Source organism: Microcebus murinus, chromosome 1 (genome assembly GCF_040939455.1).
Source record: "Microcebus murinus isolate Inina chromosome 1, M.murinus_Inina_mat1.0, whole genome shotgun sequence".
NCBI lineage: Eukaryota > Metazoa > Chordata > Mammalia > Primates > Cheirogaleidae > Microcebus > Microcebus murinus.
Genome location: NC_134104.1, coordinates 151,832,001 through 151,859,041, shown reverse-complemented (window position 1 = coordinate 151,859,041; position 27,041 = coordinate 151,832,001). Strand labels below are relative to the sequence as shown.

Below are 27,041 nucleotides of genomic sequence, written 5' to 3'. Positions count from 1 at the left end.
TTTTCATCTCTTCTAATCTGATAACAAAGCTTACATTTACAAATAGCAAAATCAAATTAAGACATCCTACTTTCAGCAGTCATTTAACTAGTATGGTTTTAATATTCATGCACATATCTGGAAGAGACGAATGAATATAACCAAAGAGAGTATCTCCTGGCAATATTAAATGGAAATGGGGAATTCTCTCATCTGTAGTAATTACTTAGAATTACTCACTGGGGGTAAAAGGGTGTCTTCAGGTCTTCAAGAGGAAGTGTGTTCCGTAGATATGGAAAACTCAAATGAACTTGTGCCTTATTTGGGGAGATGGAATATTTTCCACGCGAGTTCCTAGTATAGTCTCCTACTTAGAATATGCTCCTAAGATGAACTTGCAAAGTAAAGATGCTTTGCTGTATTCATCCACTGATAAGCTCTTTAAGGTGTTATCAGCTCAACTATTCCAAGGGATACCTCCCTTATCTCCTATTTACCTATCACCAGGTGATGAGAATATCAGGCATAAGACCCCTCAGTGAAGACCAGCAAATAAATGTCTGTAGCATGAAAGAGAAACATGATTTAAGTTTTCAGTGTAGAAATTCTACAGACAGACAGTGTATTCTCAGGACAGGTCCCTATCGTAAAATCTTCAGAGTAATTTAAAAGAAAACCTAACTTCGTAGAAACAAAAAAAATATAATAAAGAGATATCTGATACTAACAACAGAAAAAAGTCTCAGGCTGAGAAAAAGATTCTTAATATACAGTTCTTCTTACAATTATAATTTCAAAAGTAAGTAGCACAGAGGAAGAAAGTTTTTCAAAGCTAGTGTTATGATTAAATTCCTCTCCTTAATGACTGAAAAAGGGTATATGTTCAAAATATCAGTAACAAGGGTAAAGAGACATATGGTTTAAGTTACATCAGCCTCTGGTGCTGTCAGATCTATATTTTTTAATGTTTCAGTGGATTCTTCTTCAGCGAACATGAGTTAAAATCGATCACACACAACCGTTTGATTCTTATCCCTTGTTTGGAGATGCTCAGGCCACAGCTGATTTGTTCTTCCTATTACTAGCCTTTTCAATTACTGTATCAGGCTTTTTAGCTTTGAACTGACTTACGGCATCTAAATTATTATTTTACTATTTCTAAATTCTTTTTTAAAAGATGATCCCATCCTACTATAAGAGACATTCCAAGCAGGCATAAAAACCAGCTTGTATAATTCTAAAAACAGGACTGTGAACTGAAGACTCGGAGAGAATAGAAAGCTGCAGGTTCTAAATTACTGGGCTTCTCTTCACCATCAATGCCAAAAGCATGGTTCTGGTTTCAGCTTCTAAAAATAGAGGTTTGCTTATTTTTCTTTTTAAATCCTTCAACCTTCTCATGTCAGCTAAGAACATAATTACTAGGAAGGAGTCTTACCTTCAAAGGAAAATATGATGCTGTGTAGGCCTATTTAAAGAAAGAAACAACTTAAAGCAGATTCCTTCCTTCAAGAGTGCCGAATGATCTCTTGTCAAATCCTGCAGTTATAACTGTTACAATCATTGAACAATCAGCCAAACAAATCAAAATTCATTAAGAGACTATCAGTAGCCTGGTTTACAGTAGGACCCTCTAAATTAGATAATACAGTAACAATACTAACATAATATTGCTTTATCTTTGGTTATGTGATATATTTACTTCAAAAGTAAAAACAGAATGTCTCTCATAACTCCTTACTGTGTCTGTGCTACAGGGAGAAGCAGGCTGCTGCCTCCAACCCAGCAGAGGCGAGGAGAGCACATGGAGCGCCAGCAGGAACCGCAGGCCAGCAGCCTCTGCACGATGTAGACGCCCCGCAATCCCTACGGCTGCCGCTGTGCCCAGCTCCCTGACTCTAGCACTCAGGTGTAAACAGACCACTTTAGATTTCATGAAGGAAAAAATGCTCTTAGGGATTACCTATGTTTTCTAAATACATTTTCATATTCCTGTATTCCTGTACTGTTTTCATCTCTGCTTGATATAAAATCCCCAAATATGTACTTGTCAAAATATAGCGTGTGTGTTTGTATGCTGCAGGGCCCAGCAATATATACACACATGCATATATATATATACTGTATTTATCAGGTATTTATAGGTGGTTCTTCTTATGTATATCCCTGCTACATGATATTTACCTGAAATCTATTCCATTATTCATATAAAGCCAGTTAAAGATTTTAGAAGACAGATTGTATCAAACACTCTAATGTATCCACCCTTGTATACAGAAGATATTCAAAAGAAGCTACTATAATGTCATAAAATAATACCTATATAATATTTAAAACATAAGTCAGGTCCCATCAATCAAAGAATGATAATCATCTGATAGACACTGTGAGACAGAGCTTTAACCTAAACTAAGTGACAACAATTAGGATACAGTTAATATGTAAGAAATTCTTGGATGCCTTAACTCCTCTTTTTCTAAAGAAAATCTTTCATTAGGATATATGCACTATGATAGACTGTTAAGAAGCAATAAGAAAAGGTAGAGTTGTAGGGCACAAAGAGATCCTTCTCACAAGGAAACAAGAAATGGACGGCTGTCGAGATGAATGCTTGATGACCAAGACACAAGTGTAGCCAATTTCCATTCTCCACATTGCTTGCCATTTGATGGAACGAGGGCCATCCCTTACATGCACGTCTCACAGCGCCACCTAACTGCCTCAAATCGTGTTTATAATGACACAATTTGCTATCTACTTAATGAAAGCTTTCTATCAAAACACAAAATTACAGTGAGCAGCAAGTGTATTTATTATAATCATTGTGTGTAAAATGAAAATCAAATTAAATATAACATGTGGAGAGTGTTTCTCATGAAAGCCCTGGCCACCTTTCACAGTGCTGATGGGCATCACATTGAGCACGTTGAATCTTGCCTCCCAATCGGCCTCATAGAGGCTGCCCAAAAGAGCAGCTCCTTTCCACTTACTTATGTGAATTAGCTTAATGAAAATCTAGGATTTAACTTACTCTAAGTTTTATTAGTTCTAAAACTTGCACTTGAAAATAGGTCATAGTTTATAATCATGCATATATCACTTGTTCTCCAACCAAGTAGTATGATTTAAAATTAGAATGATGCCAAAAACAGCACAGCGTTTTTAAGGACCACATTTTCAAAAACAAAAAGGAAGAAAATAATGCAGAATTTAAAAATCCAGCCTAGACAACTTACATATGATTCTTAGATAGTATAAAAAACTTTCCAATGACCATGAGTGAGATGATTTTATTGTTTTCAAATTTAGTACCAAAAAAGAGGGGAATGAGCCAGGCATGGTGGTTCACGCCTGTAATCTTAGCACTATGGGAGGCCGAGGCGGGAGGATCATTTGAGCTCAGGAGTTCAAGATCAGCCTGGGCAAGAGCAATACCCCATCTCTACTTAAAAAAAAAAAAAAATAGAAAGAAATTAGCTGGATAACTAAAAAATATATGTATATGTAAAAAATTAGCCAGGCATGGTGGCGCATGCCTGTAGTCCCAGCTACTCGGGAGGCTGAGGCAGTAGGATTGCTTGAGCCCAGGAGTTTGAGGTTGCTGTGAGCTAGGCTGACACATGGCAATCTAGCCCATGCAATAGAGTGAGACTCTGTCTCAAAAACAAAAAAAGGGAATGGAAGAGAAGGAAGAAGAAACAAGGGAGGAATGAAAAAGAAAGAATCCTTACTTACAAAAGCCTCATCCTGCCAGCAAGATAATAATAATAATAATAGAAAGTTATTTCTATTATTGTTTCAAGACAACAGATTAGCTATCTATACAGTTAGAGAAATCCATTTACATGTTCCTTCAAGGTTTTCATTCAGCTAAAAACTTCTCTCTTTGAAGCAACTGGGAGCATTTAGAAAACTGCTGCTCCACTATCCCATGTGATGAAAGAGCACGCTTACTCTTTTCTCTGTCCCAGCCACATCCAAGAGGATGTACTCATGCAGAAACTCACAGGTGGAAGCAGTAACTTCCACATGATGGGCTGACCAATGCAGATGAACAGGAAGAAACAGAATGCTTACATTAGCAACCAGGACAGCCTCAATCTGCTTTGTATTTTACTTGATGCAGTACCCAGCTGTGTCTAAAGACATGCCTTCCCACTAAAAGATTAAGAAACATTTAAAAATTTTAGAATAGCATCAAACAATCTCTTAAATACAAGTAGTGGCAGAAAGATATCTTTGCCCCTGTTCTTGTTCATGATACCAAATTAAAAACAAAAGAAACAAGAAACATAAAAAGAAACCCCATCTTTGATGAGAGGAAGAAAAAACAAACTAAAAACTCAAATCACAAACTATAAAGATGTCTTGAAAATCAGCCCAGGGCAGAGGGCAGGGTTCTACTGGACAGTAGAGGGGTGGGAAACCACCATCTCCTTGCCCAGAGGCAGGCAAAAAAGGATACAAGGCAGACCCCTGGGGGGTGTCTGCTCCCTGCTTGGCACCACAGCCAGACAACAGAGGCCAGGCTAGAGGGGGAAAGGGGCAGGTCTGCCATGTTGGAAGAAGAGTTACCTGGTAGAACCTAGGGATGGAGGGTAACCAGCTCTGTCTTGGTTGGCCAAAGACAGGCCTAGATGCCAAAGCAACAAAAACCCTGCAAAAACAGGGCTCCACAGGCTCAGGAAAATGTATTGCCAGGCAAAATCTAAGCTTTTTACTACTATGATTCCCTGCTGGAGGCCCCCAGCACCCCACTCTCCAAAACATACACTTCCTTCCAAAAACAGCTAGTCTGGGGAAAATATGGATTCATTAAAAAATAAGTAATAAAAAACACGTAATAACCACAAAGAAACTGGTATAGAGCTAGGCAAAAATACTATATGGAAAAAAAGGAAAACCTAAAATACTACAAGAAAAAAAGAAAAACCATAAACAAAAGGCAGAGAAGAAACAGTGCAGAAAATTACAGCATCAAGCAACAAAAAATTATGAAATTCTTCATGAAGCAAAAGAAATTAAAGCAACCATCACATCTCTGAAATTAAAACTTGAAGGAGAGCTATGAGAACTGAAGGAGAGAGCTCAGAAAAGCAATATACAAGACAAATAAAACTGTTAAAGATTCAAAGTCATGATAAAAGCTACAAAAAAGGGAAAGAATCAAAACACATTAGGGGGCCGGGCGCTGTGGCTCACGCCTGTAATCCTAGCTCTTGGGAGGCCGAGGCGGGCGGATTGCTCAAGGTCAGGAGTTCAAAACCAGCCTGAGCAAGAGCGAGACCCCGTCTCTACTATAAATAGAAAGAAATTAATTGGCCAACTGATATATATTTAAAAAATTAGCCGGGCATGGTGGCGCATGCCTGTAGTCCCAGCTACTCGGGAGGCTGAGGCAGAAGGATCACTCAAGCCCAGGAGTTTGAGGTTGCTGTGAGCTAGGCTGACGCCACGGCACTCACTCTAGCCTGGACAACAAAGTGAGACTCTGTCTCAAAAAAAAAAAAAAAAAAAAAAAAAAAAAAAAAAAAAAAAAAAAAAAAAAAAAAAAAAAAAAAAAAAAAAAAACACATTAGGAAACTGGTAGACAAGCCTAAGAAAATTATATAAGAACAAAGACTTAAAAATATTACAGAGAATAGGAAATAGCCCACATATAATACATATAATTGCCCCCACTTAAGAAAAGGGCAAACACAACCAGACAATTCTTCAAAGATAACTAAAGACAATTTTCCTGAAAGCATGGTAACCTTTGATCAGTACAATGAAAGAACATTATGTCCAAAGGAAGAACCCATACATTATAATCATCAAGACATATGCAGATAACTGGAAATATAGACAAACAAGAACAATGAGTCCCTGCATCCAAATTTCCTGGCATTTCCTAACAGCCATACAAATCAACAAGAAGAGAATGCCTACAGCATGACTTAGAGACAGAGGAGACTGCCACGTGTACGTCAGGCAATAAAGAACCAAGAACCAGAAGAGATCTAGACACACATCCAGAATAGTGGAGGAAGCCCAAAAGGTGCTGTGCAGAAGAACAGGGAGGACAGAGGGGTCCAAAGAGTAGGAACCTAGATAACACCAACAAGGACTCACGGCCCTCCTTTAGCCCCACATTGAGTGGGAACTTCCAAGAATAGGTCTGAGATGTGAGGATGGGTCAGAGCACTGACAGCAGGAGGGGATAAAGGGAAGAGCTTGGAAAGTGCACAGAGCAACCAGCGGCTGACTTGGGAGAGCACTGCTTTGGGAAACACAGAGGAAAGTGCCTGGGAAAATAATGGTCCGTGGAGGTTAACAGCCTATGGGGAAGGAGAGAAGTAAAAAAGTGATTCAGAGTCCTACAGAAATAAGATCCCACATCCCATATGATCTCCTGCTAATGGTTGATACAGGAATATCCTCAATATTTAAATAGTAAAGAGAAAAATTTTCTTTAAATCAAGGAAAAACAATAGAGAAAGCACAAACAAAATAAGATATGAAAAGGGAAAAATACCATTAAAACAGAAGTTTAGGCCGGGCGCGGTGGCTCACGCCTGTAATCCTAGCTCTCTGGGAGGCCGAGGCGGGCGGATCGTTTGAGTTCAGGAGTTCGAAACCAACCTGAGCAAGAGCGAGACCCCGTCTCTACTATAAATATAGAAAGAAATTAATTGGCCAACTAATATATATACAAAAAAATTAGCCAGGCATGGTGGCACATGCCTGTAGTCCCAGCTACTCGGGAGGCTGAGGCAGGAGGATCGCTTGAGCCCAGGAGTTTGAGGTTGCTGTGAGCTAGGCTGATGCCATGGCACTCACTCTAGCCTGGGCAACAGAGTGAGACTCTGTCTCAAAAAAAAAAAAACAACAGAAGTTTAAAAGATCCTGAGAGAAATCTGCATAAATCAACTCATAAAACTTGATGAAAGTAAGTAAAGCTAGATAAAATAAAAACTTTTCTAGGAAAATATAACTTACCCAAACTGACCCCAGTAGTGATGGAAAGTCTAAACAAACCAATTTCCATATAAGATTTAGAGAAAACTGCTCTAAAACCTAATCCACAAACATTGGAGCCAGATGTTCATACAGGAATTCTAACAAGCCTTTAATTTAAAACTGAGCGCATTTTGACTACACATAGTAACGGGAAAAAAATAAATCTTAAACTTCATTCAGAACTTGCATTGTTAATATTAAATTCACATGGCTTTATAAGCTATAAATTATGAGATAAACCAAATTATTAATTATGGTAACATTATTAAGAATCAAGATTTTCAATGTAAGTGACAAGAGATAAAAATATAAAACCAAAGTAAGTAAAATCCTACAATGTTAAATGTGAATTGAATATATCAATATATAAATTCATGATTTTTAAAAATATATTCCTAGGTTTTTCCTTTGAAATGGGGAAAAAGATGACACAACCCATATAACAAAAGATTGCTTTAAAAAAGCATAGAAAGAAGCAATTTCAACAGAAAACATAAATCAAAGAATATAATCCTTAGGCCGGGCACGGTGGTTCACTCCTGTAATCCTAGCACTCTGGGAGGCCCAGGCAGGAGGATTGCTTGAGCTCCGAAGATCAGCCTGAGCAACAGTGAGACCCTGTCTCTACTAAAAATAGTAAAAATTAGCCTGGTGTGATGGAGTACATCTGTAGTCCCAGCTGCTCAGGAGGCTGAAGCAGGAGGATTGCCTGAGCCCAAGAGTTTGAGGTTGTAATGAGCTAGGCTGATACCGCGGCACTCTAGCCTGGGCAACAGAGTGAGACTCTGTCTCAAAAAATAAATAAATAAATGAATAAGATAACCCAAAACAAAATGTCCTTTAAAAAATCCTCAAATTAGACTGCAAAGCACCCCACTATATTCTAATATATCCAACTTAAAATTATACTCAGAGGGGCTGAAAGTAAAAGGATGGGCAAAAACAAACTAGTAGATGCAAACTAAAATAAAGCAAGAGTTACAAGACAAGACTGAATTCAGCAACAACAACACAGTAAGCAAGATGAAGAATACTTTATAATGATAAAAGGTACAATCTACAATGAAAATCTATCAAAATATTTATGAAACCAAAAACATAACTACTAAATTTATGAAACAAAAGCAAAAGAAAATACAAACAGCAAATAGGCAGAAACACAGGAAATTCCCATATTGGTTGGGAATCTCTAGGGCTATCACAGATCAAGAAAACAAAAAGCTGGCCGGGCACGGTGGCTCATGCCTGTAATCCTAGCTCTCTGGGAGGCCGAGGCAGGCGGATTGCTCGAGGTCAGGAGTTCGAAACCAGCCTGAGCAAGAGCAAGACCCCATCTCTACTATAATAGAAAGAAATTAATTGGCCAACTAATATATACAAAAAATTAGGCGGGCATGGTGGCACATGCCTGTAGTCCCCGCTACTTGGGAGGCTGAGGCAGGAGGATTGCTTGAGCCAGGAGTTTGAGGTTGCTGTGAGCTAGGCTGATGCCACGGCACTCACTCTAGCCTGGGCAACAAAGCGAGACTCTGTCTCAAAAAAAAAAAAAAAAAAAAAAAAAAAGAGAACAAAAAGCAGTAAAAGACAAAATTAACAATGTATTTGATAGAAATACTCAGAAATACAACAAAAAAGAAATCTAAATACTCATATGAATATTGATATAAAAATAATAAAATAATAAAAAAGGAAGTCAGCAATAAATTTAAATAATATAAGTATAGTTCATCATGGAAAGGCAAGAATAATTTAATATTAGAAATTCTATTAATATTGCTTACCATATTGACAATGTCAGAGATAAAAACCATAATTGTCTTCATAGATGCTGGAAAAGCATTTGATAAAATTTGTGGCCACACAAAAGTCTTAATAAAGTAGAAGAAATGGATACTTTCTAAACATGATAAAAATTACCTACAATCAAAAGTCAACATCATACTGAAAGCTCAAATAGAAGTACTCTCTTTAAAACTGAAGCAATAACTACAGTGGGCAATTTGGAAATATCTACCCCAAAAGATGCATATACCATTGTTTTAACAATGTCACTTCTGGGAATTTTCCTACTTTATTTATAAGGAAAAACTTGAGGAAAACAATTAAATGTTCATCAATATGATGACATCCATACGACAGAATACTAGGTGGCCTAGAAAAGGAATGAGCTAGACCTAATGTGGCAATCTAAAATGAGGATCAAAATATATTAAATAAAAAAGGTCCAATGTGGTATGCACAATATACTCCCCATTTGTTTGAACATGTGTCCTCTTGAATAATATTTCTCGGAGGGTATAAATTAGGAGGGGAGAGAAGGACTTGGAGCATGGAATAGGAAGGAGACAACTTTTCATTGTCTAAGTTTTTACACTGCTTGAATTTTTCTCATATACATGGGTTATTTTTTCAATTGACAAAAGTCAATAGCAAATAAATGTGAAAATCACAAAATGCTTGGGGTATGTTTCTGCCAATATGTTGTGAAAATTGAATAATTTATACGTCCACAGTACAGACTATAAACCCTGTTTTCCTCAGTATCCTGAATACAGTTCAGAACAAGCTACAATAAATACAACATCTAACTCTGAAAATAAAAACAAAAGGTTTTCTATAAAAAAGTGAAAATAAACAATTTATCCTAAGAAAAATACTCCAAAATTCAAGAAGAGAGGTAAGTCAATAAAAATTCATATTTGGAAAAGATCTATGAAAGTAAGGCAAAATCCCCATCACAGGAGAGGAAGTTAGGAAGGTTTATTAGAGAAGTGAAGAAAAGAAAATCTCACTCAGAAGGCCTTCTATTACCCATCAAGTCTACCATCCTCAGAGAAGAGGAAGCATCACCTAGGAAGAATTCTTGCCAAAAACTTCCAGTTTATAGGAAATACAGAGAGGTTAGAGGAAGAAGGAAACAATCAGAAAATCCATAATCTGAAACAATCTATGAGACAAATGCCCTGGTCTCTTCAGCAAGTCAAAGTCATGAGAAAAAAAATGCAAAAGAAAAACTATTCTATATTAAAGAGACTTAAGAAATGTGACAACCAAACAAATGGCTGATCTTTGAATCTTAGTTTGAGCAAACAAGCTCTAAAATGTATGTGGTGACAACTGGGAAAATGTAAATATGGACTGGTTTGGGGGGATCTGTCCTCCAGGGGAAGATCAGAAGGTAGTATTACATTGACTATTAAGAGGAAACCAGACTAGGGAACACAGAAGCTTATGTGTTTAAAGTGCATTTTAGGCAGCAAACTGCTCTGAAGCATTGCCACTATCTGGGTTTAAAGCAAAGTTGAAATTATGCATTGTGGTAAAATTCTTCCATTATGTAAACTTGTATTCTCATTAAAATGAAATTACATAAAACTGAAAAGTTGCAAACTGCTAATCTGCATTCAGGTATTATGTCACTCTGTAAGTCTTTTTACGTTTGCATGTGCTCACATCCAGTGAAATCAGAGGAAATAGAAAGAGTGGTCCAGGAAGACAATGTCTACCCTTTTATATTCCCCCACATATTTTCTTTATAGTATACAATGTTAGGGCATACAGTTTGCTAATTTTAACTGAGTAATAAAATATGCATGTGTTCACAATGAATTTTAAGCTAACGTAATACTGTGAGACCTTGATAAATAAGAAGTAGCAAACCATACAGAACAAATATATTGATTTAAAGGTGCAATGCAATGAGGCTCAAAGGACAAGAGACATGTTCATGAAAATAAGAGTTACTGTAAAGCTGTGTTTTTCAATAAGAGAAAAAAAGCCTCTGCGATTTGCTAATTATGTCTATCACAAATAAAACAGTTGCATTAGAATATGTACTCATGAACCTGGTTAGGAAGCTAGGAAGGTTATGTAATGACTTACATAACGATTATGTAATGACTTACATAATGATTTTCCTGGATACAACTTTGCTTGGGGGTAACCAGGGATCATTTTTTCATCTTTAGCTCTAAGATTTTCAAGTTCATGTTTGATAATGAATTGACATTCTGCCATTGTGAGGAAATCATCATTGTTATCTAAAATAAAACAAAAATTTCCAGTTATTTTCTCAGTAACAATCAAAATCAAGTAATATTCTAATTACCTGGCATTATAGAAATAATGATATAAACAATAAACAACATAAGGTAATCAAAGTATAAAACTGGTAAATTAAATTGAACATAAAACTCCTTAGATATTTTATAAAAATAAAAAGATTTTGTTAGACCTTCACATCATACAATTTCTCGATCATTTCAATAGTTATTATATAACTTGTCACATTCAAATAACATACACCTGATCTCATTTAGTACCAATGAGCAGAAAGCAATACATTCTTGAATTCTAACAATACAATATTTTTAACCAGGGATGGAATTGAAGCTGTTTGCCTATATGGCAAATTCTCCTCCTCCAAACTTGTAAGCCCATTCTATTCCCTTCTGAAGTTAGACATCACTCCCATACATGAGGGAGAACAAAGTCTTGTAAGAAAATGATGTCACTTTTTGACAGGTGAACCTTCTTAAATAAGATAAATTTCACCTTCATCATTTATTCACTAAGGTATAAAAATCCAGAGTAAGTGAGTCTGAAGAAGTCTAATCACATCTTCTAACTCTGAAAGCCCTGGAAGGGACCAGTCTGTTTCTGAAGCCAAACTTGCATCCTGCTACCATATCTACACTGGCTTTCTCAGTTCTTCCAGGAAAATGTTCTCTATTGGAATCTGCTTTGGGGCCAGCACAAAACCAATTACCCTACCACATTCAGTACGAGCCAGAAAATTCAGTAAATGAGGTTTCTAGGATACTGAACTACTATTGTGTTTCTTATTTCAAGATTTTTCTATCTCAAGCCAGTAAATATTCATTATTATAAGAATTACAATAGAATAATATAAATTACACATGTCCTTCTAATTTGTGTTCATCTATTCCAGAGGTGGCAAAGTATGGTCTGTGGGCCAAATTTGGCCTGCCACATGGTTTTATAAATATAGTTTTATGAGAACACAGTCTCACCCATTCATCTACTTGTGGTCTAAGGCTATTCTCTTCCTCTCCAATGGCAGTGTTGAGTAGTTACAGCAGAGACCACATGGTTTGCAAAACTTAAAATATTTAGTATTTGGCCCTTTACTAAATACGTTTGCCGACCCCTGATCTATTCATTGAAAACTTCTTTTTGATTAATGGATCCTGGCAGAAACAAAGAATTTGGGGCTTACCATCAAAACCTTTGAAATTCTGTCGAGTCCCGTATGTGAAGGCTCTCATGGTGTTATCATGGCACTCTTTCACCAATCCCACTGCTTCTGCTCCCAGTAACAGTCTAATCTTGGAGGCACCAACAAGATATAAGTTCTGATTTTCTAGTGTCTCTCTCTCATATTTATTTAACAATGGTCTAAACAACAACTGGGCACCTTTAAAAACAAAATGTAAGCACAATCTTAGAAAGACAAACATTAAAGTTTCAAAAATGAAAACCTTCTTAATAAACATAATATTTCTAGTTTGGTGGAAGAAAAAAATTATATTTACAATTTAAATCTATCTTCCAAGTAAATAAGAACTGTAAGTAAGTTGGGGATGGCAGTTCCTTATAGTTTTTTAATAACTGCAATAACTGAAAAATGTAGCAATGAGTAGCTTGCCACTTATGAAAATTAGAAGTAGATATGAGATAAGAATCCAACATTTATGGGCTCTAGGTATAAAACTGTACTGAGTGAAAATATGAAGCAAAGCAATGCAGTTTCTTAATGTAAACATAATGGACCAAAATTTAAGTAAATTAATTTGGAGTAAAATATTCCAGGAAAAAAACCCACAAATAAACAATTACTGGACTATAACAGATTTTGTCAATGTTAAATACTAAATAAAAAGCAATATAACTTTTCAGTGATTTTTCCCATAAATTTCCATATTCAATTAAATTTAATAATATTTTTCTTAACTAAGTTCCCAAAACATTAAGAGTATATATTATTATTTGATACTGTACATGTAATTATTACTTATAAAATTATGGAGAAAAAGGATTTTTTCCTAAATTTATATTTCTACCTACCTATATCAAACTTTTTAAGGTATATTATTTCTTTACTATTTACCCTCTAGGATGGTTATCAGGAATTATGAAAGTATTAATCAGATGGTAACAGGATAATGAGCAGAATTTATACTTCACTTACCACCTGGATTAATACATTAAGATTAATGTATTATGATACTATGACTTAGGTAGTTTACAGTAAAGGTATTAAAGACTATATTGAATTTACAGAAAGAAAATGCAAATTGCTCTTAAATATGAGACCCTTAATCTCATTCATACTAAGATAAATGCAAAAACTATACCAACACGCTATTTTTAATTTCTCACACTGCAAAGATGGAAAGTTTGATAACAGATTGTTGAGTGTGGTGGCCATGGAGATGCCCCACTCCACCCACCCCTCCCCTTCAAGAGAACTTGCTCCAAGCAGTGAGGCTGACTGACAGACTTCTGCTGCTGCACCTTAGGATGCTTCTCCACCTGCTCCCAGCCATTGGCTGGGCATAGAGAGCATGCTAGAACAAGGCCATTCCTGCTCAACATGGGTTTCCTTTAAATCTGCAGTCTCCAACCCCTGGGCCAGGGCCCAGTATTGGCCCATGGCCTGTTAGGAACCAGGCCACGCATCACCACCTGAGCTCTGCCCCACCCCTCCACCCTCACCCTGTCCATGGAAAAACTGTCAGGCTGTACAGCAGGAGGTGAGCAGTGGGTGTGGGAGCGAAGCTTCATCATATTTACAGCCGTTCCCCATCGCTCAAATCACCACCTAAGCTCTGCCCCGTCTGCGGAAAATTTGTCTTATGAGACCAGTCCCTGGTGCCAAAAAGGTTGGGGACCACCTTTTTAAAGGATAACTTTGATCCTGGCTGACAGTTTCTCAAAATTGTGCTGTGGTCTGAGGCTCTTCCTACTCAATCGTCCTTTCTTCCCTCTCCTTTTACAAGCGTCAGACCTACACCAAAGTCTGAATGTTCTCTGTGCCTACTCCTGCTCCCTCCCCCTTAGCTTTCCACAGATGTTTCCATCAATAAACCTCTCGTGCATCATAACCTCATCTCTTGCTTGGAAGACCCAACTGACACATGAGTGTGTGGGGAAAGGCACTCTCAGCCATTTCTAGAGGAGTAGAAATTGGTATAACCTTAATGAAGAACCATTTGTCAATATCTTGTTTTGAAAACTTGCAGTTCCCATCTTCCTCCCTCATATTAAGCAATGGCTTTCAAATTGTTCAGGTAATTCCTTGTTATTTGCTTTCATGTCACCAAGTAACATGCTTCTAGAGCTATTTCTTGATTTCTTAGTTTTAAGCCTTGGAAGATGAGGATTTAGCTTTCTTTTCTTCTCACCTTTACCATTTCCATCCACCATGCCCATCATGCCATTCTCACTATACAGTTATATCATCCTTTTGGTTTCGAGTACTTACGTTATATACTAGTTACATATGCTATTTATAGCTGAGCCTTACAGTAAGCTATCATTTTCCTTTCCTATACATTCCATTTTCCTAAAAGTTGCTGTCTTGTTTCATCATTTGCTTAGTTTATTATGTACTTCTCAAAAATTCAATCCCCCAAGCTCTCTGCCAATTTTCTAAATCTCTCCTTGATACAGTGACATGATATATACCCTATTATCATCATCTTCTTAGAGAAATCTTTCTTCATTCTGCCCTCACACCTCATTGGCAGCTAATTAGGTACATAATTCTAGATCAAAAATCCTTCCTTCAGAAATGAAAATATTCTATCATTGTCCTTCTAGCTTCCAATATTTGTTAAGAAGTCTGATCCTTTATATCTAACCTATTTTCTTTTCTCTGGAAATTTGTTGTATATTCTGTTTCCAGGGTTCTAAAACTTTCCAATGAAATGCCATTTTCACCCACAATGCTGGGCACTGGGAGCCTTTTCCATCTGAAAAGGCATTGCATCAGTCTTGTGTTTTTCTTTGATGACTTATTTTTCTCTGTTCTCCTTTTAGAACTCCTTTTATTCAGAATTGTACCTCCTAGACTACTCCTCTAATTTCCTTATTTTTTTCTCTCATGTTTTCCAATTCTTTACCTTTTTGCTCCTTATTAGAGATTTTTCTCAATATTATCTCCTAACCCTTTTATTGAGTTTTTAAATTTTTATTTCACATTGTTACTTTACAAGAGCCACATTTTTCCTACATGATTTTTATAATATCCTATTCTTTTTTTTTTTTTTTTTTTGCAACAGAGTCTCACTTTGTTGCTCAGGCTAGGGTGAGTGCTGTGATGTCAGCCTAGCTCACAGCAACCTCAAACTCCTGGGCTCAAGCAATCCTCCTGCCTCAGCCTCCCAAGTAGCTGGGACTACAGGCATGCGCAACCATGCCCGACTAATTTTTTCTACATATATTAGTTGGCCAATTAATTTCTTTCTATTTATAGTAGAGACGGGGTCTCGCTCTTGCTCAGGCTGGTTTCGAACTCCTGACCTTGAGCAATCCGCCCGCCTCGGCCTCCCAGAGTGCTAGGATTACAGGCGTGAGCCACCGCACCCTGCCTATAATATCCTATTTTTGATTCATAGATATTATACCTTCTCATAATTTTGAGAACTGAGATTTTTATTCTCTTTTGGTTTTCTTCTGCATTATTCTTGCTACATTTATTGTTGTTTAGTTTTTAGCTTTTTATTTCATGTTAGGGATTTTCCTAAGATGTTTGGCAATCTTTTGTTCTATGTTCATGTTTACGAAAGGGGCTCTAAGACGCTAAATGGAAGTTTTGAGGGCTAGATGGAGTTTGTCAAAGATGGTCTTTAATGGAAGGTAGTCTGGCCAAGTCATTTTCCATTGGCAACCCCCTGATTTCCACACCGTTAGGTTTTTTATCTTAAGCTGGTCAGATTCTCCAGAGAAAGACTGTCCAATCTGCTTCCTGGATGGTTTAAATAGGGCTGATAGTATTTTGGAAACTGAATTAGGTATGAGACTGAAGGGATACAGCAAGGGGGGATGGTAGTCAGTTAGTATCTTATATTCAGTACATAATCTCTACCCTCAACTGTGCATAGAGCCAAACACCATGCATCTGACCTTCTCCGAGGAATAAACCTCAAGTCTTCTGCAGGAGTGGTAGAATATAGAAGTGATACAGGGATCTAACTATTTACTACACAGATCTCAGTCAATCCTCTTTTTTCTAGATAGCAGTTTTATCTCCACCTTCACAGTCCCCCAGTTTCCCTAATTCCTGAGTCTTTGGGGGTATTCTGCAGTGTATACCAAATTGCATCTCAACTTTCTCCCCTGCCAGCTTAAGTTTTAGCTTTCTCAAATTTGAGAAATCAATTACTATTAATCTACCTGTTTTCCAGCTTCTAAAAGTTTGTTGTTGTTGTATCTTCTTTCTTTTTTGTCAATGTGGACTTAGATCATTTATATATATTTTTTTAAAGTCCTTTTATCATTTTAATAGGGGTTTTGAGAGGAATAAAAGTAAACATGACTTTTAGATCCACTATCTTTACCTGGAAGATCCAAAAGACTTTTTTAAAAAGTTTTTTTTTTTTATTGTCGTTCAAACAGTATAGAAAGGTGTCCATCCCCTCCCCATCCTCATGTATCCCTGAAGACACACAATCCGCAGAAAAGAAGCTGGGAATACTCTGGAATTTTTCATACTGAGACACTACAAATGTCCTTAAATCACAGAAATTTTAAAGAAGGGACTCAAGTCCAGTGAAACACCTCAAATTTCAGCAAGCAAATATCGTGTTAAGTTTCCTGCTAATTCAATTGTTTGAAAAAAAATTTTAATTCCATTGTTATTCAAAACTATATTTTTAAGAAATCAGGCCAGGCACGGTGGCTCACGCCAGTAATCCTAGCACTCTGGGAGGCCAAGGCAGGCGGATTGCTCAAGGTCAGGAGTTCAAAACCAGCCTGAGCAAGAGCGAGACCCCGTCTCTACTATAAATAGAAAGAAATTAATTGGCCAACTAATATATATAGAAAAAATTAGCCAGGCATGGTGGCGCATGCCTATAGTCCCAGCTACTTGGGAGGCTGAGGCAGGAGGATCACTCGAGCCCAGGAGTTTGAGGTTGCTGTGAGCCAGGCTGATGCCACGGCACTCACTCTAGCCTGAGCAACAAAGCGCGACTCTGTCTCAAAAAAAAAGAAAGAAAGAAAGAAATCACTTCAGCCTGGGCACAGTTGCTCAAGCCTGCAATCCTAGCACTCTGGGAGGCCAAGGTGGGAAGATAGCTTGAGCTCAGGAGTTTGAGACCAGCCTGAGCAAGAGCGAGATCCCATCTCTACTAAAAATAGAAACAATTAGCTAGATGTGGTAGTGCACGCCTATAGCCCCAGCTACACAGGAGGCTGCACGCCTATAGTCCCAGCTACAGTGGGAGACCACTTAGGAAGAAGGATTGCTTGAGCCCAGGAGTTTGAAGTTTCTGTGAGCTAGGCTGATGCTATGGCACTTGCCTGAGCAACAGACAGAGACTCTGTCTCAGAAAAAAGAAAAGAAAGAAATCACTTCAGTTTACAGTCACAATTTTTTTTTTAAAAAAGAGTCTAAGTTTAGTCCAGTGTTTAAAGACTTAGTACAATTTAAGAGATTATTCCATGTAATTTATGAGATGTTTACTCATATTAAACGCCCTCTGCCTTCTCACCCACAGCAAACCACTGTCACCCTTCAAGAGAGGGCTAAACTTTGGTATTTTAAGTCATCCCTTGTCACTCAAAAAGCACTGCCAAAGTGTCATCTTAACCTTCCCTTTACTTTTACAGTAAATATACATATGATTCATTCCTAAGCCCCACTCATTGCTTTGTGACAGCTCTACCACTAACATTTTTTTTACTTGAATTTCTAGGAACTGGCATTCGGTCTCCCTTCCCTGACAGGAACATCCTTGCAAGCAGAACCATATTTATTTCTCTGTTAGCACCATAACTGACAAACAAAGCACACTCAATAGATACTTGTCCATCCATTTGACAAATATTTATCAAGCACCTACCATGCACCAAGCACTGTGCTAGGCATAGTGTTTAGAACTGTGAAGAACACTAATCATGTTGCTTACAGTCTAATGGGGACTTAAAGTCTAATGTTGATTTAAAACCACTTTTCAAGTCCTTGATAGATAACAAAGGGCAAAAAAATAAACATCAGTAAAAATAAATCACTAAGAATTATAAAACACATTTATAAATATATTTTTAGTCACTAAGCATGACTAAGTCTGTGTATTAACTATTTTACTCACCACCATCTTTTTTTTTAGCAATAATTCTGTTTTTCAGCCATTCTTTGGTTTCTTCTTTCACATCCTGAGCAAGTTCTATGACCACCAAAGGCGTGAAAGAACTCTCGTGAGTATCCAAAGCTGATAAGGTCACTTTCATCTTTGAAAAACCTTCTGCAAATTAAAATAAAAAGCAAAAATGGATTAAGACAAGGAGAAATATGCCATAGACTGTTTGCATTTTCACTCAGTTACATCTAATTCTGGCTTCCAAGATAAAGGCAAATGTCTGATGATCCAGATGGGTTATGGCTCAACCAATGGTTCAAAGCACACGTGGGAGCCAAGCTTTAGAGAGAAAACCATCATTATCTGCAAGCAACTCAGAATACAGCAGAAGAAACATTCAGGTAAATGAAAGATAACAATGTAAAACATGCTCTCACACAAAAGGAATAAGAAAGTATTTACAAAGAATGTGATACCTTAACAGGATTTAGAAGAATGAATAGGAGATTGTCAGATAGAAAATGAATAGTATTCTAAATAGAAGAAATGTATTTCCCTACAAAATAATGATGAAAAAATACCCAATGGGCTCAGAGAAATACAAGTGGTTATGGCTGGAGCATTAACTCTGGGGTGGGGCATGGGGAGAGGATGGATATGAGCTGGTATCTAATTAGGACTCCTGATTACAAAGGAAACTAGTTTTGTCTAATACACAATGGGAGTCTCACCAATTCATCATAAGGAGGGAATTACTGTAGTCAATATAGAACTATTACAGTGTACGAAGGGTCAGCCTAGAATATGGGAGACCACTTAGGAAGCCATTAGAGTAGTCTAAAAACAGCTAATACTGGCCTGAATGGTGGCAATGAAGAAGAAAGAATAGATTAGAGACTAAATCTATAAAAACTGACAACCAGACTGAATGGAAAGACAAAAAAATAGGAAAATGTTCGTGGGTAATGAGTAGTCCAATCGTAATTACATGGAACTCTCTATGATACCCATCTTTGCTAGGCAGAACCACTGCTATGCAGCTCCTTCAAAACTACATGTTCTAAAAGTGACACATTAACTAAGAACACAAGCCAAGACTTACACTTCCAGAACAACCAAATTAAGGGGTTCAGACAACTCTTCTGCTAAAGACAACTAGAAAACACATACCCACACTCACATGCATAGGATGTGTGTTCACAGAGGTTGAACATCGCTAATCCAAAAATCCAAAATCTGAAATGTTCCAAAGTCTGAAACTTTTTGAGTGCTGACATGACACCATAAGCAGAAAATTCTACACGTAGGTACTTAACACAAACTTTGTTTCATTCATAAAATTATTAAAAATATTGTATAAAATTACCTTCAGGCTATGTGTATAAGGTATATATGAAATATAAATGAATTTCATGTTTAGACTTGGGTCCCATCTCCAAGATATCTCATTATGTATATGGACATATTCCAAAATAAAAAAAAAAATTCCAATACCCCCAAATCCCAAAAATCCAAACATTTCTGGTCCCAGGCATTTTGGATAAGGATACTCAACCTGTATTTTTAAAATTTTTTCTGTGAATATTAAAAATCCAAGAAGGTAGTGGGAAATAATGGAGTCCCTATCCAGAAGAAACAGAGAGGAAGTTCAGCATTTGCAACTGGTTTCCCTAAGGTCTCTGCCAATTTGTGAAGAAGTAGCTGAGAGGGTCAGGAGCTAAGGAGGGATTCTGTTAGCCATGAGAGGCTAGGGGACAAAAAGTATAATTAGTACAGAGCCCACCAAGGAAAAGGGTCTGATAAAATCCCCACTTTGAAGTGGGACCTGAGAGGGCTACATCCTAAAGCTAACAGTGAACCAGAATTAGATCACCCTTGATTAAGTACTAAATTATAGGTTCATATTATCTCAATCAGGAGACAATATGCATGAAAATGGGGGGGGGGCAATAGAAACAAACACACAATAGATCCAAATAATGGAGTTAGTTTAAAAGACTTTAAAATAATCATCATATGTTCAAAGACCTAAAAGACAAAACTGAGAATTTTGGCAAAGAACTAGAAACTATTTTATAATGGAAATTCTAGAATTTAAAAATATAAGAGTCATGCAGTGTCTCACACCCATTAATCCCAGAGCTTTGGGAAGCCAAGGCAGGAGGATTGCTTAAGGCCAGGAGTTCAAGACAAGCCTGGGCAACACAGAGAGACCCTATCTCTACAAAAAAATTTAAAAATTAGCCAGGTGTGGTGGTGCACGCCTATAGTCCTAGCTACTCAGGAGGCTGAGGCAGGAGGATCGCTTGTGCCCAGGAGTTTGAGGTTACAGTGAGCTATGATTGTGCCACTGCACTCTAGCCTGGGAGATAATGCAAGAAAGACACTGTCTCTTTTAAAAAAGTGGAGGGAGGGGAGTCAAAATTAAGAACCCAAGGGAGGCTTCACAGAAAATTAGACAAAGCTAAGAGAAAAACCAATGAACTGTAAGATGGGCATAAGAAAATATCTAGAATGAAGCCCTGAGAACAAAAAAAAAGGAAGAAAATACAGACAACAGTGTGAGAGACAGGGAAAAACAGAGAGTCCCAGAAATAAAGAAGGGAGCTATTAGGGCGAAACCAACACCCAAAGAGATACTAACCAAGAGTTTCCCAAAGCTGACAAAATATATCAAGGTACAGATTTAACAATCTCTATATACTTCAATCAGGATAAAATAAAAAGAAAAAAGCAGAGTACCCAAGAGAAAACAACAGAAAAACCCAGAGAGAGAAAATCTAAAAAGCAGTCATAAAAACAAAGACAAAACACTGTGAAGAGAAGTAATTAGACTGACAGCTGACTTCACAGTAAAATAATGGAAGCCATCATGTCTTCAATGTGTCAGATAATATCATGGCCAATTCAAGATTATACTCAGTCAAAATATGCTTCACGAATAAAAGAGCAATAAAGCCATTTTCAAACAAACAAAAATTGAGAGAATTCATCACCAGCATACTCCCACTAAAGAAAATGACAATAAAGGGTGTTCTTAAAGCAGAAGAAATTGATTGCAGATAATCTAGTAATAATCTTTATTAGTGAGCAGGGAGTATTTGCAATATAGGAACTCCCCTAACTCCTTTTAAGCTTAATTTTCCTTTATTGAATGCCCACCGCATCTGAGACAATGTGCTAGGTAGCTATACACATGGTTCTATAATCTTCCTACCAGCCCTACAATTTATACTTTAAAAACCAAGAGAAAAATCAAATGAAGAATTTACTTTACTAAGTTCAAAGTAAAATGAATTTTTGATGATACAGAGCTGAAGACTAGAAGGAACAAAGCCATTAGAGATATCCAAATTCTACATGTTTTTTCCCACTAAATGAAATCTTAATTTTAAACTGTCTACTATATAACTCTTACTAAAGATAAGCTAAGACACAGTTCAAGATAAAATGACAAAGTGAAACCGTATTACAGAATCTTCTGGCCTAAAGCAAAATTAACTGTATCAAAAATAAGTAAAACAGCCCCCAAACAAGTATTAATAATAAAAGTGAATAAAAAATATTCAGCAGCCAGAAAGTAAACTTCAAGCCAAAATCATGACTGACCCAAGACGATACCAACAATGGACTGATAACAAAGGGTCCTTCCTAACAATTTGGAGAATTCCAACCATCTACAGGAATGCATTACTTACGGACAAGAATACAGAAATATATCTGACTAGTCACTGATAGTTTTTATTTTCTCTCTCTCTCTCTCTTTCACACACACACACACACACACACACACACACACTGTAGCCTGTACATGCATATACACATACATGATTAAGGATGTGTACTCTGGTGTCAGGCTGTATGGTTCTGAATCCCAGATCCCTTGTTTGCTGCTGTGAGATATTTAACAAGCTATGTAAACTTTTTCACCTAAGTTTTCTCATTGGTAAAGTGGAAGAATTAAAGTTTCTTGTTCAAGGGGTTGGTGTGAGGATTAAATGAGTTAATTCACAAAAAAATATGTAGCCCAGTACCCTGCATGCAGTAAATCATAAGCAAACAATAGCTAGTGTTGTCTTCGTATTACTATATTTATTACATATATTTATATGGGACCATACTTTGCATTTTTTACCTTAAAATTTGTTAGAAATTGCTTTCCATGTTAATAAATATAATTGGATTTATATCCTAGCATTAATGATTCTATCATATTCTTGTATCATACTTTAGCCAACCTCTTGTTGATGGATATTCAAGTATTAGGTTCTTTGCAATAAATACATAAATAAATACAATCAACAAAATCTCTAATAAACTTTTATATGCATATTTAATTATCTTTTTGAGAGAAATTACTTAAAAATAAATAAATAAACCTTTAATGAACTTCTGTATACATGTTTTATTTAATTTTCTTCTTGGGACAAATTCCTAGAAATAGCATTGTCATGTTGAGTACAAATATTTAATATTATTTTTCATATTGCCACTCTGCTTTCTTTACAACATCTGTCAACAATGTATGAAAATGTTAAGATTTTTTACACCTATACCAAAACTAGCTTCTTTTCATCTTTTAGCTTTGGCATATTTGCAAAGGGAAAAATATCTTGTTACTCTGCATTTCTTTTATTAGTGACTTCAAACATCTTTTCAAATGTGTGTTGGCATATTTCTTTTGTGAGTTGTGTTTTTATGTTTTCGTATTTTGTTGTTGATTTTTGAAAACTCTTTGTAGGTTGGGGATGGTGACATTTGTGTCTTACATATTGCAAATATTATATTGTTAAAGTTGTTCCTTACAGAATGAAAGGCATATAGTATCTCAAGTGAGATAATCAGTGAGTAAATATGAAATTTTCTAGATAGTACTCACATACATGTTAAGAACAGAAACCTGCTTTTAGTCTCTCCAAAACGGTTTTATGACCTGGTAATTATGAGTAAGTTGGGTCTCATATTATTCACATTAGACGGTGCATAAATGTTCAAAAACTGACCTTTGGGCTGGGTGCGGTGGCTCACGCCTATAATCCTAGCACTCTGGGAGGCCAAGACGGGAGGATCGCTCAAGGTCAAGAGTTCAAAACCAGCCTGAGCAAGAGCCAGACTGGGTCTCTACTAAAAATAGAAACAAATTAATTGGCCAACTAAAAATATATAGAAAAAATTAGCCAGGCATGGTGGCAAATGCCTGTGGTCCCAGCTATTCGGGAGGCTGAGGCAGAAGGATTGCTTGAGCCCAGGAGTTTGAGGTTGCTGTGAGCTAGGGTGATGCCATGGCACTCTAGCTAGGGCAATAGAGTGAGACTCTGTCTCAAAAAAAAAAAAAAAGAGTTTTGATGCATGTTCCCACATACTCCACTAAAAAATGTATTGTTCCCTTAAACTAACAATTCTTTCCAACTTTGCTATTTCTCACTCATAGTTATTCTTCCCATGTCCCAGGTTGGAAACTTGGAGTTATCTGTAACTATTCCAAGTTGAATGATGTCTGGTTCTCAGCCTCTCTTCCCAGACTAGCCATACTTTTCGGGTTCCTACTACTGTACTTAGTCCACGTGTTAGAATGATTTGATGCACACCTGCTTCTGCTACTAGACTATGGGCTCCTCAAAAACAAGATGTAGACTTTGTTTACCTTTGTACCTTTAGACTATTATGGCCTGGCTCACAGTAGGCACATGATAAATGTTTACCATATTTGAAAGTGATGTAGCTAAGTATTCTAATGATAGGTTAAATATTTCCCCCAACTTTTTATTATAAAAAATTGCAGTCATTCAGGATAATTAAAAGAATATCATGAAGAACATCCCTATTCTTGCCTCCTAGATTTACTTATTGAGATTCATGTTACTATGACACAAAATCATCTGCTCAGAAACCTACAGGGATTCCTTACTGGCCATTGGGTCAGATGTAAACTGTAACATTTGTTATCTTCAGGCAGCCATGTTCCACATGGGCTCTGAGGCATGGGATCAAGAGATAGCTATACCAAATTTTGTTCTTCTTTATCATGAGTCAAACTGCACAAAGGGCTAAAGAGAGACCTACAAATGGAATCAGATTCGTGTGGCTTTTACATTAGATCACTGGCCCACAAAAGGTAAATCCTGACCATGGAGGTTAAGATACAGGGAAAACACATAGTGAGTTCAGCCGTGGAGGGATCAGGTAAGAGTAGGGGGAGTGAGGGGTTAGCAAGGATCAGGAAAAGAATATCGGATCCTTTATTCTGGGGATTTTTCTCTTCATGTGTTCAAATAAAGAAAAAAAGTCAATGGAATTATCACGAATTCAAAGGCTAAGAAGGAAATGCATAAGGCTATGTTTTGCAATCACCTTATTCCAGACTCACAGAGAAACAGAAACGAAAATTACAAAATTGCTCTCAGTCATGAAGCAGAATAGGAATCACTTCAGTAAGAGAAAAATGAAGGGCCGCACTGCACAAGCTGTGAGATGAGAGGGATTTCCTTAGGAGAAAGTTGCAACTGTAATGACCAGGCTAAAAGCAGGCCAGGACACCTCCAGAGAGGCTGAGATGCAGGACACTACTCGCCTACAGGCAGGCAGTTAATCCTAAGAGCAATCTCCCTCCTTGAGACCTAGGGCACTGCCTCAGGGAGTTGCATAAGACCTGGACAGACCTGACGGTGGGAAATCACTGCGCATTCCCTCCCTCACTAGAGTTTCTCGTGCAACAGCTAATGCAGGGAAGCTGGGGAGGCCCATTTCCTCTGGGAATGTCTCTGGGAACTCCATAGTATAAAGACTTCACAGCAATGTATAGGAGAGGTAAGATGCTAGGTACTGAAAACAGCCCAGGCACAAAAGCCCAGGTCCAGCCTGATTAGATGCTGCACCCATGGCCACCTCCTCACACAATTACCCAGCTGAGTCTTGCCAAGGCAGACACCAATAAGGCAAAATAAGAATATTTCCTCCTCTCACTCATGCCTTCATTACCCCTGATGCTGCCAAGAGTTTGCTTGTTTGAGCTGGAATAATGTCTGCAATAAACTGTGGAGGAAGCTGAGGTTGCCCCAGACCAAGGAGGTTCCCAGTTTTCAGTTTTAAAACCAGGACAAGTTGGACACACTCACAAAAGAGTAAAGGTCATTACTCTTTCTTCCAAAATATCCAGACAGAAGTCGGCATTTGGAACTCTGTTTTTGAGAAAGTCTCATTGCCAATTCACATCCTTTTATAGCATGGATTGCTCAGATCATTTCTTGTATTCTGTAACTCCTTGATTACTTAGAAATGGTATATAAAAGTAATTAAAAGGTATCTTATTGGTTATACAATTTAATCAAACAGTAGTATACTAATATAAGAAAGGAAGATAAATATCCTCTTCTAAGGCAGAGGATATTAGATATGAAATTAGGGAAGATGTATGCTTTCTAACAGGCCTGCTTTACTTCAAAGGTCTACACGAGGTCATCCTGTTTAGGAGAGCACCCAGATCAAACAAGACTAAGGACATATGACAACTAAATACAATGTAGGATCCTGGATTGGATACTGGACATTAGTAGAAAAATTCGTGAAATTTGAATAAGGTCTGTAGATTACTTAATAGAATTGTATCAACATAAATTTCTTGGTTTTAGTACTTCTACCATGGTTGTATAAGATGTTAGCATTTGGGAAAACTAGGTGAAGGGCATAAAGGAACTCTGTGTACTATTTCTGCAATTTTGTAAACCTAAAATTATTTCAAAATAAAAATTTTTTAAAAGATTTTCCTCCAAAAATGTTCCCTATTTTCCTCTTTCTGACACATATACACAAAAACATATATACACTAAAAATAATAGTTCTGATTCACATGTGACACTTATTCTGAGCTGGTAACTGTTAAAAACAAGGATGTTCTTGCTTATAAAAGTAAAAAACTAGAAACAATTTAGATATGCAACAGATGAGGAACAAGCTAATAAAGTATAATGTAGCCATTATTTAAGCCATGACAAATATATCTTTTTACCTTGAGCAACACTGAATCTTAACCTCCAAGACACACAGCTGAAATGCTAATATTTGATAAAAGAATTAATCTGTATGATTAATGGATTATATAACCATTGATGTTTAAGAATTTTTAGTGACTAGGAAAATGCTAAGTGAGAAAATGTTAAGTGTGGGGGGAAAAAGCAACGTACAAAGTAATATAACAATATTATCCTATTTATATAATATGTACATTTATGAACACAAAAATGAGGAAGAAAGCATTAAAATATTAATAGGGGTGGTAAAATTACAGAAGAGTTTAATTTTCATGCTTACACTTCTCTGTCTTCTAAGTTTTCCACAATGAAAAAAGTTTCACTGGGTTTTTTTAAGTGTATACACACATTTCAATTCACCAGGCCTTTTCTACCCTCTTCCATTATTTTAGATCTTTTAAATTTCATTCTTTATCTGCAATTCTACAATTCTTTCAGCAACAGCTGGTCAGAATAGATGATCAACTTTCCATAGCTAAATTAAAACTGTTCATCATATTCACAGGATGGGCCCTTAGAAAATATCTAGTTCTCTAGGTTAGTGTGACTTTAATCTGAAAGTAGACATGTGAAAGTAAATACAAATTTTTTAAACCCCACAGGATTAGATTCTAACTCTGCAGGATTTACGGGAATATGGTACAACTGTGTCTTGAGCCTGAATAAACCTCAACCGTACTTTAAGTCTGGGCCTCCATATGCTGTC

The 27,041-nt window shown here is 36.9% G+C and overlaps 1 protein-coding gene and 1 long non-coding RNA gene across 6 annotated transcripts in view; both read right to left on the bottom strand.

Annotated features, from left to right (window-relative positions):
* ANO10 (anoctamin 10) overlaps positions 1–27,041 on the bottom strand; it is a 208,201-nt gene that overhangs the window by 180,278 nt on the left and 882 nt on the right. For 4 of the 5 annotated variants that reach the window (XM_076006987.1, XM_012770397.3, XM_076006991.1 and 1 more), the window contains exons 2-4: positions 18,321–18,473; positions 12,221–12,418; positions 10,887–11,021 (exon numbers count right to left, since the gene is read on the bottom strand). In XM_076006987.1, coding sequence (XP_075863102.1) covers positions 10,887–11,021; positions 12,221–12,418; positions 18,321–18,459 — 472 coding nt within the window. In that variant the 5' untranslated portion in view covers positions 18,460–18,473. Of the gene's footprint in view, positions 1–10,886; positions 11,022–12,220; positions 12,419–18,320; positions 18,474–23,311; positions 23,415–27,041 lie in introns of those variants that run through there. The other variant, XM_076006985.1, reaches the window with a different exon arrangement.
* LOC142873330 (uncharacterized) lies at positions 15,259–18,302 on the bottom strand. Its single transcript, XR_012921372.1, has 2 exons — positions 17,539–18,302; positions 15,259–15,348 (listed from the first exon to the last, which is right to left on the bottom strand). It is a non-coding gene; the product is annotated as an uncharacterized LOC142873330 (long non-coding RNA).